The following is a 13,438-nucleotide window of genomic DNA, read 5'->3' on the forward strand; positions in this document are numbered from 1 at the left end:
CCTGAGCGAGATAAATGCAATCTTAGTGTGTACACACTTAATTTTTTCTCCTGTGGTCGGGACGATTTCGTCCTGTATTTTCAACAGCTGAAATTACAGGACGATTTCAGGACAACAAAACAGCTCAGGAAAACAACTGTCAAATTCGCCTGAATGTTCGAAAGGGTTTTCCCCTGTGACTTGCAGGAACTTTTGGAATTTTCCTGTGAGCTCGAAAGTGTTTCCTTCTGTGATTTGTATGAATTCTGCTACCCTTTCCCCTGGTTTGATTTTTTCAATAAATTTCTATGCAATGTTTGAAAAATGAAACACAGTTGTTGTTAAAACAAGTTCAGTTTATTTCAAGTAACTTTTTTTTCTTTTGTACATTTCACCTGTTTCACACGTTTCACGATTCTTCACAATCATAACACACACACACACACACACACAAAATTTTTCTGTTAGTAAAAAAGAAAATATTTCCATTATTTTCATTGCCCAAACGCTGAATGGCAATGAAACTTACCGATGCGCCTTGCGACCCATGGAATTGAAATTCTTGCGCTTCGGGTCCATGTCCAAGTCAGGTATCTAATGGATCGACCAAAGCTCCCAAAACGGGGCGAAAGAATACCGCACCAGCCGTAGAGTTTCTCCAAGCAGTTCTGCGATTCTAAAGGTGGAAAGTTCACCGGATGAAGAGCCGTTCTGAGCAGGCCACAACAAAATTTTCTGTCAACAGTATGAACTCAAACAAAATAAAAACTTCTAATCTTTAACAACACACGTACGGTAACCGCAAAAAGTGACGAGTTTAAACGTTTGGCGGTTTTAATTTTCATGTACATGTGGAAAAGAGAGATAAAAACCTGTCGTTTTTTTCATGCAGGAGAGCAAGAGACAGAAAATTTGACAAGAATTGGATCTCCCGTGATTCAGGAGATCACTGTCTGGCAGTCACGGGGACACGTTAAGTTTCTGTGCTCTCGTAGCAAGTTTGTTTCGTATTTCAGGAGAGATGAAGCGTCCTGAGATTCGGGCGAGTTCCCTTTCGAACTTCGTTTAAATTGAGCAGTTTTCCCGTGACACGGAGATTCATGGTCCTGAGCGAGATAAATGCAATCTTAGTGTGTACAATTTTTAAGTGTCTTAACATTCACTTTCTTACTGAATTTTGATTATATTAACGTAAACCTTGTTGCTAACCTTCACCTTTTTACCCGACAGGTTTGGATCAACCAGGGCGACATTATCCTCATCGGCCTCCGTGACTACCAGGATTCGAAGGCGGACGTCATCCTCAAGTACACCCCGGATGAGGCGCGAAATCTCAAAACGTACGGCGAGTTTCCGGAATCGGTGCGCATCAACGACACGGTCACATTTGTCGACAACGATCTTGACGATGACATCGAGTTCGGTGACGAGTATAGCTCCGACGAGGAGGTGGACGCCGTCGATGCCATATGATCGGTCAAAACGGCAAACAACAAAGCTTACACCAGTAGCAGCAACAACAACATCCACAAAACCAACAACAGTAGCAGTCCGGCGGCCGCACCTGCAAACACTTCTTCTTCGTCTCCATTCGTTAGTAGTGGCAGCAACAACAGTTAAATACTTTTTATAAGACTAGCCGGAAGTATGATAATTCAGATTTTCAGCGACCCAAAATTCGCAGGCGAGTATGAACATTCGAGAGTGGATAAAGCACGAAAACCTGGCTAATATATCAAATACTAGGGATTTTATCGTTTTAGTTGATTGTTTCGAAAAAATATTATCTGTTTTCAACTGAAAATATATCGAGCCTGAGAAACTCTCGTCAAAGCTTTATCTACAAATTTTCTTTGTGTTTTATTTGGAATATTTATTATCACGCCAGAGAGTATCCAGAAACACTAATTAGAAAACACTTCATCGCTTCGTTATGCATGGTACCTATATTGTTTTCCGAATAATCAAATTCAAACGAAGTTTGTTGTAGGACAATTCAGTTAAATTTCCAGTAACACCCATATTTCCGTATTATCCATATAGTGTAACTTAATCTCCCGGACAGTAATGTTTTTGAGCTGACCAAAATCTAGCAAAGGATCAAGTTTGGCATTAGCAGGGTTGGGAAGAGCCATGCGTGTTCGGTGCAATCAGTTCATAGCGGTATTGACACACACCCATACACAAAATAAGGAGATGCATGTAACAACTAATGTTTGTATAGAAACATAATAAAAAAAAATCAATTCTATTCGAGCAGCAGGAGGTAGGGAAAAACTGATCTTCTTATCTTTGTAAGTATCCGAAAGCCTGAAATGAATTAAAAAAATAGGGAAATAATCTTAACAAAAAGTTAAAAATTTTAGATGAATTTGAATCTCATTTCTATGACTTTTTCTTTCAAAGTTTTCCTGAAAAGTAAATACAGACTCCGTTCGTTTTTGGCAACATTCGATTTTGGCACATATGCCAAAATCGAACGGTTTTCAGTAACAATATTACCTTTTAGTTTTCCTTATAACAGGACCAATTTAATGTATACAAACACCATAAATACGTTTTTATGTTTTGGATGGTGATAAAATGCAACAATAAAAACAAAATTTTTTTAAAATTTTATAAAGTACTCAAAAATGACAAAAAGATAAAAAAAATTCGAAAAGTTAAAAAAACAAATTCAAATAAAAGACTGAAAATGACAAAAAACAACTGAAAATGATGAAGAATGACAAAAACCACAAATATGACAAATGAAAACAAACATTATAAACAAAACAAGAAAAGTTCAAAATGCATCAAAAACATGATAAAAAAAAAAACAACTACAAAAGGTCAGAAAGTGACTAAAAATAACGTTTTTGATAATGATAATAGATATTTTGTAAAAATAACTGAAAAAAAAAATTTGAGAAAAGAACGGTTCGATTTTGGCAACACAAAATGTACGGGCGTGTTGCCAAAATCGAACGGGGTTTGTAAAATAAATTTTTATGCTTTCAGAATTATCGAAGATTCCATTTGCTTGAAATCTTCTTAAAAGTTAAGTCAGCTTTTTTTTTAAGAATTATTTTGCAGCATTGGAAAAAATGACAAAAAAAAAACTTCTATCTCAGAATTCAAAATTACTCTCGGTATTCGGAAAAATGGATCATTTTATTAAAACCTTTATTTGTAATATTCAAAAGTATTGTCAAAAAAGTCCACAAATTTTTATCTACATTTCATTCTTAAGTTCATCTCAAAACCTTGAGCTGATAGAAAAAAAAAAATTAATTACATATTTGGAATCAACGTCCTTAAATTATTCAAAATTAGCTCTTAAATTCATAGATTTTTTTTAACAATTCTCGCTGGCGCTTTTATTACGTCGAATGAAAAAAAAAATTGAAAAACTGAGATTTTCATTTAAAATGCCATATCTATCTAAGTATACTATTGATCAAACAATCAATTTAAACTCATTTAACCCTCATCCGTCCCTGAAATTTTTAAACGTTACTATCCCTGGATTCAGAAGCGTTTTTCTGTTCTAAATCTAATTAGTTTATTTAGAGAGAATTAGAATAAAAATTTTGTTCTCGGTTCGGTTTTTCTGTGTTATTCCACGAAATGAAAGCTCACACGAGAATTTTTGGTATTCGCGATGAAATTGTAACATTCTAGTTTTTGCCTAAAATATTAAAATAATCGTATCCCTCGTCCGCTTTTGACGTTTCCCACCTTTTGCGCTTTAAAAACCTCTATCAATCTTGAGCGCAAGAACAGCTAAAAAAATAAAACCAAACACGCACGCAGCCACCGTTCGAAAGCGTCCGCCGAAAAAGTTGCTGATTGTGTTTCGGCTTACCGAAAATATTGAATTTTAACCGAGAAAATGGTATCGCTGGGCCCCAAAAAGGACGGCAGCCCGAATGCCGAGTTCTTTCTGGCTCCGGAATCGCTGCAGGGTTTCGAAACCGTGCGGCAATGGCTGCAGAAAAACTTCAAAAAGGTAAGGCTTCCTTTTCCGACTTGGGCGAGCTCAGAGAATGCCGCCGTGTAAAATAAGCCATCTTGAATTTGTGGAAACCCACAAAAAGGGGAAAAAATGTAAAGAACGTAATCGATAATACATCAAAGTATTTTTAAAAAATAGTTTAATATGTCGATAACCTACATAACTAGTGTTATGTACTGTTAACCACAATTTATAAAAATCAGTAATATTCGAGGTGGATGAATGTTATGCTAATTGGGGATTTCACTCGCGGCCATTCATAGGCTGCGTACTTTTCAGTGTTTATTCTTTTTGAAAATTGGTATTTTGAATTCATTAATAAGTTTTATAGAAAAAATCTACACGATTTCATCTTTAATGTCTCCAACTACCCTTTAGAAAGTTAAGATTCGAATGATTTATTACGACACAGGTGTTAATTCGTGTTCTTTTCCATTTTTAGTATATGGCACCGGAACCACCAACAAAAGAGTCCCTTGCACATTTGATAATTCAGTTTGTGCAATATCAGGAAACGAAGCTTGGTAAGAGTTCTCAGGATCCTCCTACTACACGACTACCGGTAAGTGACGTAGCTCTCATTAAAAAATTGAAAAAAATAATGATTGTCTATTCCTCTTATTTACTCCCAATCAGATGCGATGTTTCATGGACTTCAAACCGGGTGGTTCTCTGTGCCACATCCTGGCCACGATGTACCGCTACAAGGCGGAACAACGCTGGCGCAAGTTCGACTTCACCGTAAACAAGGTAAGCATGTTCCAGCTCCAGGCCCTTTTCCCTTTTGATCAAATGTTCCACCCTTTCAGAACCCAATGCGCAAGGACCCCATTATTCAGATGCTGTTGGACATGGAGACGGCACTGATCGAGGCCGAATGCATGCGCCTACCGATCGTATACATCCGGCCGGAGGTGGACAAAGCCACGGCCAACCGCATCACCGATATCATCACCAACCACCAGGGTGAGATGACCCTGGAGGAGGACGAGGCTACGCACATCATCTATCCGGCTGTGGATCCGTTACCGGAGGACTACGCTCGGCCCACGTTCCGCCGGGAGAAATACGTCATGATCCACTGGTATTATTTCCCGGAATCGTACGACACATGGGTGCCGAATACTTTCGACTTGCCGGTATGTTGAGACGAATGATGTGGGTCTAAAACGTGCCTTCGAAGCTTTCCAATACCAATGCTCTTAGTTCACTTTTCAACACCTATCACATTTCTTCTACTAAACCTCTGCTTAATCTATCCGTCAGTTCCTTTCATTATTGCATTCTTTTTACAAGAATTTTATGTAATTTTTCCGAGTTTGCCATTAAATAAACCATAAATACCTCATTAGAAATAGATATCATGTTCACCTAATAAATCAATGTCTTCCATTTGTAGGACAACGTTCCCGATTGTCCCCCATCACCGGGCGATCGATGGCGTGTCTCTGTTTCCTGGGTTACCGATCTGGACGAATACAACGAGTGGATGGCCGAAGAGGACTACGAAGTGGACGAAAACGGTCGCAAAAAGGTTCACAAATTGCGTCTTGGGGTGGAGGATCTCATGAGCGACGAACGGGTCAAGAAGACCCCGGCCAAAATGGTTCCCCAGCGACGTAACAAACGTTCGCCTTCGCCGCAACCCAAGGGAGGCAAGAGGAAACCGATGGGTCGTTCTCCGGCAGCTTTCCAAAAGAAGCCTCGCATTGATGATGACGAGTCCGAAGATCTTACCAAGGACATGGACGATCCGCAACCGGAGTCTAATCTGACGGAAGTGAAGGCAAGCTCGAGCAATTCCGCATCCGGGCCGGCTACTCCGCAGCCCAAGAGAGATCCCGAAATGATGCCACTTAAATACGCCACTATGACAGATCTAGATGACGACATTGATCGTGCCAACGTGGATCGTACTGGAGACGACAGTCAAGCTGGCAAAACCAGCGATAACAGCAACACCCAGGAATTCCCTAAGGACGATCTAGAGGATAATGTCACCGAGCAAACGCACCACATAATTGTCCCTTCTTACTCGGCTTGGTTCGATTACAACTCGATTCACGTTGTTGAGAAACGTGCTTTGCCTGAGTTCTTCAACGGAAAGAACAAATCCAAGACTCCAGAAATATACCTTGCCTATCGCAACTTCATGATTGATACTTATCGCTTAAATCCAACTGAATATCTGACTAGCACTGCTTGTCGTCGTAATTTGGCCGGTGACGTTTGTGCGATCATGCGTGTTCATGCATTTTTGGAACAGTGGGGTTTGGTCAACTACCAGATCGATGCCGAATCTCGACCTACCCCAATGGGTCCTCCACCAACATCTCACTTCCATGTACTAAGCGACACCCCCAGTGGATTGCAACCGTTGAATCCACCGAAAACAGCGCAGCCATCAGCTGCCAAAAATTTACTTGATTTGGACAAGAAAGGTGACAAAAAAGAAGACGGATCACTTTCGGCAGGACTCGCTGCCGCTTCAGGCTCAGAACCTGGATCCGTGGATGGTATCAAGTCGGAACCGAACGCCGTCAGTGCCGATCCAAATGGCCAATTCGGTTTACGTTTGGACCAGTACGCGAAGAAGCCGGCTGCAATGAGAAACAAAACCGCAGCCAGCATGTCCCGCGAGTGGACCGAACAGGAAACTTTGCTTCTGTTGGAAGGTCTTGAAATGTACAAGGACGACTGGAACAAGGTGTGCGAACATGTCGGCTCTCGCACTCAGGATGAGTGTATCCTACACTTCCTAAGACTGCCAATTGAAGATCCCTACTTGGAGGACGATAGCACTTATCTCGGTCCACTGTCCTATCAGCCGATACCGTTCAGCAAAGCGGGTAACCCAATTATGTCCACGGTAGCATTTTTGGCTTCGGTTGTAGATCCGAGAATCGCTGCTTCTGCGGCAAAATCTGCGATGGAAGAGTTTGCTGCCATCAAGGTAAATTTCATCTAAACATTTAGATCTAGAAATAATTAATAATTAACATTATTATTATTCTACTCAGGATGAAGTTCCAGCGACCATGATGGATGCACATCTGAAGAACGTGGAAAAATCCAGCTTCGGTGGTAAATTTGATCCGTATGCCGGTTTGGCCACCAGCGGTATTGCGGGCACCGGTCCCGACAAGGACAAAGAAGAAGAGGATGCTAAAGTGCCGGGAACTCCCGCTTCCGGTTCGGCCACTCCAGCAGCCCCAGCCACACCCGGTTCTACCGACGTGGAGATGAAAGATGTTTCGAAGAAAGACGAAGGTATGTTATATTTCTTTTCAAATCTACATGTAGTATATTCTTCGCATTTTCAATTAGTTTCAATTAGTTCAATTCATTTTTTGGTGTTATAGTCATTAGCATTGTGCAGATGGGAATCGCTACAATTACTAATAATTTTACAAATTTCTTCACTTTATATTTGATTCATTTGTTTTGCTTCATTCCACACTGTTCGCTGATTGTGATTCTGTCTCTTTTTTTATTTCTTGCTTGATACTGCTTATTATTATTGGTTTTGTGCATTTGAATGGCATGGCACTATCAGATAAATCCGATAAACCGGAATCTGAAAAAGATGAAACCAAGACTACAGATGAATCTACTAAAACTTCTGATTCTGATGCCGCGGCAGCAGGTGAAAAAACGGGAGAAGGCACCGCCGAGGGAGATAAAACTAAGGATTCAGAAGCATCGAAAGAGAACGGTGACCCTAAAGTATTCAACGAATCTAACCTGCAGGCCGCTGCTGCTGCCGCTTTGGCCGCAGCTGCCGTCAAAGCTAAACATTTGGCAGCCGTTGAGGAGCGGAAAATTAAAAGCTTGGTCGCACTTCTCGTTGAAACTCAGATGAAGAAATTGGAAATCAAATTACGACACTTCGAAGAACTGGAAACAACGATGGAACGTGAACGGGAAGGTTTGGAGTACCAGAGACAGCAGCTGATACAGGAACGCCAGCAGTTCCATTTGGAGCAACTCAAAGCGGCTGAATTCCGCGCCCGACAACAAGCTCATCAACGATTCCAACTTGAACAGGGACAATGGCAGCAACCTTCCGGCGGGCCACCTTCAGGAGCCGTTCCACCATCCCAGCATCCATCTCAAAATCCTTCACAAGGACCCCCAGCCCCTGGTCATAATCCTTTACCAACCCCCGGATCTAGTGAGTCTGATATTCAAAATCTCATAGCCTTTCAGAAATTGTTCAAATTGTACTAAAACTCCTTCCCTATACTTTTTAGATTCTCAACCGCAGCCTGCGATGCCATCTACAGGTGGTCCACCTGGGGCACCCAACAGCAGCACCGCTCCCAGCAGCAATGGCATCATTTCAGCTCCCCCTACTACGATTCCATCCGAAGGTTCTATGCAAAATAACGCTGTGCCTCCGTCGGCACCAGTTCAGCCCCCACAGGGACAACCCCTGCAACAGCAACAACCGATGCCACCACACCCAGCGGCAGTGGCTGGCGGTCCCATTCCTGGTGGACCTCCTGTACCCCAGCACCAGCAAGCACCTCCACCATCTGCAGCACAACCCCCGATCCCTCAAGCTCCTGCCGCGCAACAGGCACCGCTTCCCCCAACCCAAGGTGCGCCCGTGCCACAACCAGGCCCAGGAATCGCACCGGTGCCCCAACAACAGGGACCTCCGCCAGGCGCACCAATTCCGCCACCTTCATAAACCGCAAACTATAAGAGGTCTGTAAGAGTTATACCATAACTTATTCTCATATAGTCGTTCCCTTGTACTATGGGCACCCACTATCTCAGTATATCTATTTTTAAAGATATATTCCTGCGACATATTCGTGGGTTACTATTTCAGAAACAGGTTTTGTTCCGTTCGTGGTTTTCTTCGTTTTTTTTCTGGATTATTTTAAATTGTGTCTACAGTGTCAACTTCGAAGAACAAACGCTAAACGCATTGAAGCATGGTACGACTAATAATGCAGGAACAAATATTTCAACTTAGAGTGTGATTTAGGTGCTTTCCGTGACACACTCCGGATAGCAAACAAGCATTGAATGGATGAAACAAAATAATGATATCTCTAATGGTAGACTACTACACGTAAATATTATGATTTGACCGCAAACGCGCATAAACGTAAAATGTAAGCTTAATAAATCTTTTAACATAGATGTAAAACAAGTTCGATTTCTTTCGGAAATGAATTTGAGAAATTCTTACAATCTTGTGGAAAACGATAAGTTTCACGGTTTCTAGAAATCAAGTTTTAATTTGTGGCTAAGAGTTGGTTAGTTCGTACGATTCCGATGGGTAACGGCTGCGGTATGCAAGTCTGTGGAAGTGATGATTTGATAGTTTGGGGTCGTGGAAGGGTCGTTGCATACAATCTGATAGCGTTTTTTTTTATTCCGAGTGTTACACTAGTTCAGACCTAGTGGTCCACCAAGTGCTGTCATCGAGTAAGTGTATTCGGCCAGTGTTGCGAGAGAGCGTGTGAGTGAATGAGGTAGCAATGCACTGGTGATTTTGTTTGTTTATTCCACTGCCAGGTCTAGACTGAGCCGGTGGTAGAAACAAATACGTTATTAGTGCTTCAGAACTCAAGGGCTCTGTGGGGTTGTCCAACTCTAAGCTATACTACTCTTATTTAAAATTCACCTCGTTCTGTTTTTTCTTTCCGGGTGACAGGCGCTCATAAACCCATAATAAAAAAAATGTAGCTAAGTGTTGGTTAGAGTGTAAAACTATACCCTATTTGTTTTCTCCCCTCGTTCAGTTGCATACTTAACCTTAACCCAAATACAAACCGTCGCCAGTGTATTGCTACCTCACTCACTCACACGCTCTCTCGCAAAACTGACAAAATTGTCGGGGCACTACCGCCCGATGGCAGTGCGACACCAGGTCAAAACCAGTGCAAAAAAATCGTCAACCTTGAACGAGAGTGGTATTTATTTGTGGTTTTCAAGACTGATCGGTCCTTACCCATGAATTACTTGAAGGCCCAATGGTGAAAATTAAAGTGGATGTACAGAACCAGTGAAAAAGCCTTTTAAACATGATTCTGAAGGCAGCAAATGGACAAAAACTTCCAAAGCAGTCCTTCGTTATGACGTGATCATATCGCTACAAGCTAAACAAAATTGAAGGCGTATTCTTCGAATTGAACGAGTCAGGTACGTACTAAAAACTAGATCCAAATAACGAAATTGAAAACTCGCAAGGCAACCGATCGTAATTGTGCTTTTCTGTGTTAGAATTATAAAAAATGTACTCACTAACCAGACTAAGCTTCTTACAAGCATCGTTTTCTTTGTATCTGGAAGCATCGGTCGTTTCTTTGAAACACGAAATTTTTTTTTTAACAAGATGGTAATTTTACTTCAAACCATAACAGCCGGGTGTTTGCTGTCGTGAATTGGTTAGTCCAATTAAAACCACCTTGGGCTTCGTATATGCCAGATGTGCCCTTTGGTTTCATCCTATAAAGCTACATCAAAGGGTAGGCTGTGCTCATGTACTTATACTCTTTTTCCTCTTTCTCATTTTTGGTCTTTATCCTCTATCTCCTTCTTCCTTTTTCGAAAACTTCAGACTGGTACAGAAGACCCCGAGACGTGTGCCGATTACTTACTTACTTAATTACTTAATGGTCCCGCGTCGATTCTCCGGTCCACTGTTGACGATCCCGAGTCAGCTTTCTTATTTGGTCCTAGCCAAGATTCTCGTCGACAGTTCGGATTTCGGTGGCTGGACTTCGCTGCCACGAGTTTCTGGACCTGCCTCTCCTTCGATGTTCTTATCTGGATTCCATTCAAGCGCCTCCCTGGAAATCTCGTTCTCATCTTTTCGCAGCGTGTGCCCAATTCAACTCCACTTACGTTCCCGAATCTCGATTTCTAGCGCCCTTTGATGGCACAAATACTCATTTTTTTTAAGCGGATTTGTGCAAACGTAAGAACTTAACTACACAATTAACACACGACGTATTACAGGGCACGATCCTTAACGTTTTTACAAACGGAAGATAGATTCAAAATTACCTTTTTTGTCGACCGGTTTCGGGTTCGATGTTGTCCATCTACATGACGATGTCCGACTGATCACACGAAGAAATTACTGACAGGACACGGTCTGAAAATAGCATACAAGAGCGGCAGCACCCTTAACGATCGGTTGGTCTCCTTGAAGGATAAGATTCCAAAAGATGAGAGATCTGGAATTTATGAAATTCCCTGTGAGAGTTGCCCAGCTGTTTACATTGGCCAAACTTGTCGCAAATTTAAAGTTCGACTTAAAGAACATAGAAATTGCAGGGTCAATTGCAATGAGTCAAGCGTACCAGCCCACGCAACGGAAATGGATTACTCCATAAACTGAGAAAATCTGATCTTTAAGAAATGTGTGAGAAAAGCTTCACATTTGAACGCATGGGAGTCGATGTTCTTTAGTACCTCCGAGAAACCGCTAATAAATGAAGATGACCCACCAATTATGTCGCCGCTTTTCATCTTCACCAAAAGGAAAATTGCATAAAGGAACCATGTTTCGACAAACACTACGACACTCGTAATACGATCCTGTCAGTAATTTCTTCGTGTGATCAGTCGGACATCTTCATAGCAAAATTGGGGCAAGGACAGAAACAACCAGAATCCAAAAGGCTTTAAGACTATTATAAAAGTACGTCTTTATTAAGCGGAGTTCTGGTTCTAAGTGATATGTTTTTCATTATAAACAAAGTTCGTTACTAGGCACTGTTGCTATGGAAAAACTAGAATTGTTGAAAGGATATCATGGATTGCTACTCCTTCAACACCCGCTCTCGTTCATGTAGGCCGGCATCCGTTTCGGGTCCCAAACGGAATTCCAGCAGCTTGGTTGAGACATCAGCAAGTTGATCTTGTTTCTCGATACCTTCTATCTTCACCAATCCTGAGGCCTCATGATCGCACGCAAAATGATATCCGGTGGACCGATTTACAGCATGCAACGATTGTCGGGAACCTCCATGTAAACCGTCTCTTTCAACATTCCTTGAAATCACTCCATCAACGAAAACCACATGGATCGCTGCTAACCGAGCTCCGGCGGGGTGGGTTTCTTCGAAGTCCTGTCCAAGTTGTTGTAGATAGTTTTTCGCTGCTAATCGAGCCTCGTAGTGCAACGGTCGACTATGGTCATCTTCATTAAGGCGAAACATCCATTCCGGAATCAAGAGCTTCATACCATCTGGGCACATTGTCAGGTTCCAAGAGTAATTCTTTTCGAAGGAATTAGGTTCGCTCCTCCTCTCATCTTCCACCAGCATCGTACGATTTAGCACCAAGGTCGGAAAAATTTTCTGGAACATCAAAAGAAAGACCAGCAGAAACTGCACCAAAATTAACTGAATAAACCAGGACTTACCTGGGAGCGAGCGTTCCCTACCGCTACGCCTCACCGACGCTTGCTTTAAGGGCTCGTGGTGTTCTAGGTGCGGCGGGAGCGCGGATGGCTCTCCGTTGCTGCTAACATCAGTTGCACATTCATCCGCCTCAGGGAATTCTTCGGAACCAGTAAGCGAATCGGGCAATTCACTATCAACCACACATGAAGAATCTTGAACATAGGTGATTAGTTTCGAACCATCAGTTTCATCCCCCTCTGGTTCGATAGGTAGGATGACCATGATGCATCATGCACTCTCTTCTGACTTGATTATCATCTGAATTTATCTTGATTCACAGTTAATAAAGATTACCATTCAGATATGCGACCGCAACTGTCATTCCATCCTTCTTCAATGTAGCTTTGGTGCCAGAAAACAGCACGGAAATTCCAGCCTTTGCCAGCTTCTTGACCGACATCAGATTGTCCCTGAGATCCGGAATGTACAGCACATCTTTCATATTGACGAGCACTTTGGTGTTGCTGCTTCCAATTATCGTCCCGGTTTGCTTCAAGGGTCTGTCCATCTTTTCTCTATGATAATCGATTTGCCCAATTTGAAAAACGACGCAAAAACCGATCTATCATTCACTAGATGCTCACTGGATCCAGAGTCGAGCTTGAAACACAGCACTGTCTTGCGTTCTCTGCCATGAAGCACACAGATTTGCTCCCTGATGCTACGTTAGCCTCACCATCCAGTTTGACACGGCAATCGACCCTCTTGTGTCTCTTTTTGCCGCACCGATTGCATCTTCCGTTGAACCTCTTCGCGACTTTCTTAGGAAAACCAGCCCCAAGAAACGCTGCTGATTGCTCTTGATCTTGCACAACCCTATGACGATCCAGCTGCTTCATCTTCTCGCTTAGCAAAAGTTGCTTTACGAGTTCCAGGCTCAGTTTATCGTCATCCAGGTTCTCCAAGGCTGTGATCAAGGGGTCGTATGATTCCGGCAGGGTGCCGAAAAGAATCACTACAACATCTGCTTCTGACAAATTCGTTCCTGCCAAACGTAGCTGCCGAACAAGGTTTTCAAATTTCACTA

The 13,438-nt window shown here is 42.2% G+C and overlaps 3 protein-coding genes across 6 annotated transcripts; 2 read left to right on the plus strand and 1 right to left on the minus strand.

Annotated features, from left to right (window-relative positions):
* Positions 1–1,127: 1,127 nt before the first annotated feature.
* LOC129760999 (eukaryotic translation initiation factor 1A) lies at positions 1,128–2,256 on the plus strand (the record flags this gene model as incomplete). Its single annotated transcript, XM_055758696.1, has 1 exon — positions 1,128–2,256. A coding segment is annotated over one exon (325 nt), but the record flags the coding sequence as incomplete, so codon positions are not given.
* Positions 2,257–3,784: 1,528 nt separating this feature from the next.
* Positions 3,785–9,137, plus strand: LOC129761000 (SWI/SNF complex subunit SMARCC2). Of its 4 annotated transcripts, none has more exons than XM_055758697.1 (8): positions 3,785–3,970; positions 4,419–4,538; positions 4,613–4,726; positions 4,786–5,115; positions 5,376–6,929; positions 6,997–7,246; positions 7,533–8,150; positions 8,230–9,137. In XM_055758697.1, the coding sequence occupies exons 1-8, from the start codon at positions 3,854–3,856 to the stop codon at positions 8,670–8,672; spliced, it is 3,546 nt and encodes a 1,181-aa protein (XP_055614672.1). In that variant the 5' UTR covers positions 3,785–3,853; the 3' UTR covers positions 8,673–9,137. The 4 variants fall into 4 exon arrangements, with proteins under 4 accessions (XP_055614672.1, XP_055614674.1, XP_055614675.1 ...); XM_055758699.1 differs by having other exon boundaries at positions 7,620–8,150; XM_055758700.1 differs by having other exon boundaries at positions 7,623–8,150.
* A 2,629-nt stretch (positions 9,138–11,766) lies between these two features.
* Positions 11,767–12,919, minus strand: LOC129761001 (uncharacterized). Its single transcript, XM_055758701.1, has 2 exons — positions 12,706–12,919; positions 11,767–12,563 (listed from the first exon to the last, which is right to left on the minus strand). Exons 1-2 carry the CDS (start codon positions 12,917–12,919, stop codon positions 11,767–11,769), a joined length of 1,011 nt encoding a protein of 336 aa, XP_055614676.1.
* Positions 12,920–13,438: the final 519 nt, after the last annotated feature.

The sequence above is a fragment of the Uranotaenia lowii genome, unplaced genomic scaffold, assembly GCF_029784155.1.
Source record: "Uranotaenia lowii strain MFRU-FL unplaced genomic scaffold, ASM2978415v1 HiC_scaffold_959, whole genome shotgun sequence".
NCBI classification, from domain to species: Eukaryota; Metazoa; Arthropoda; class Insecta; order Diptera; family Culicidae; genus Uranotaenia; species Uranotaenia lowii.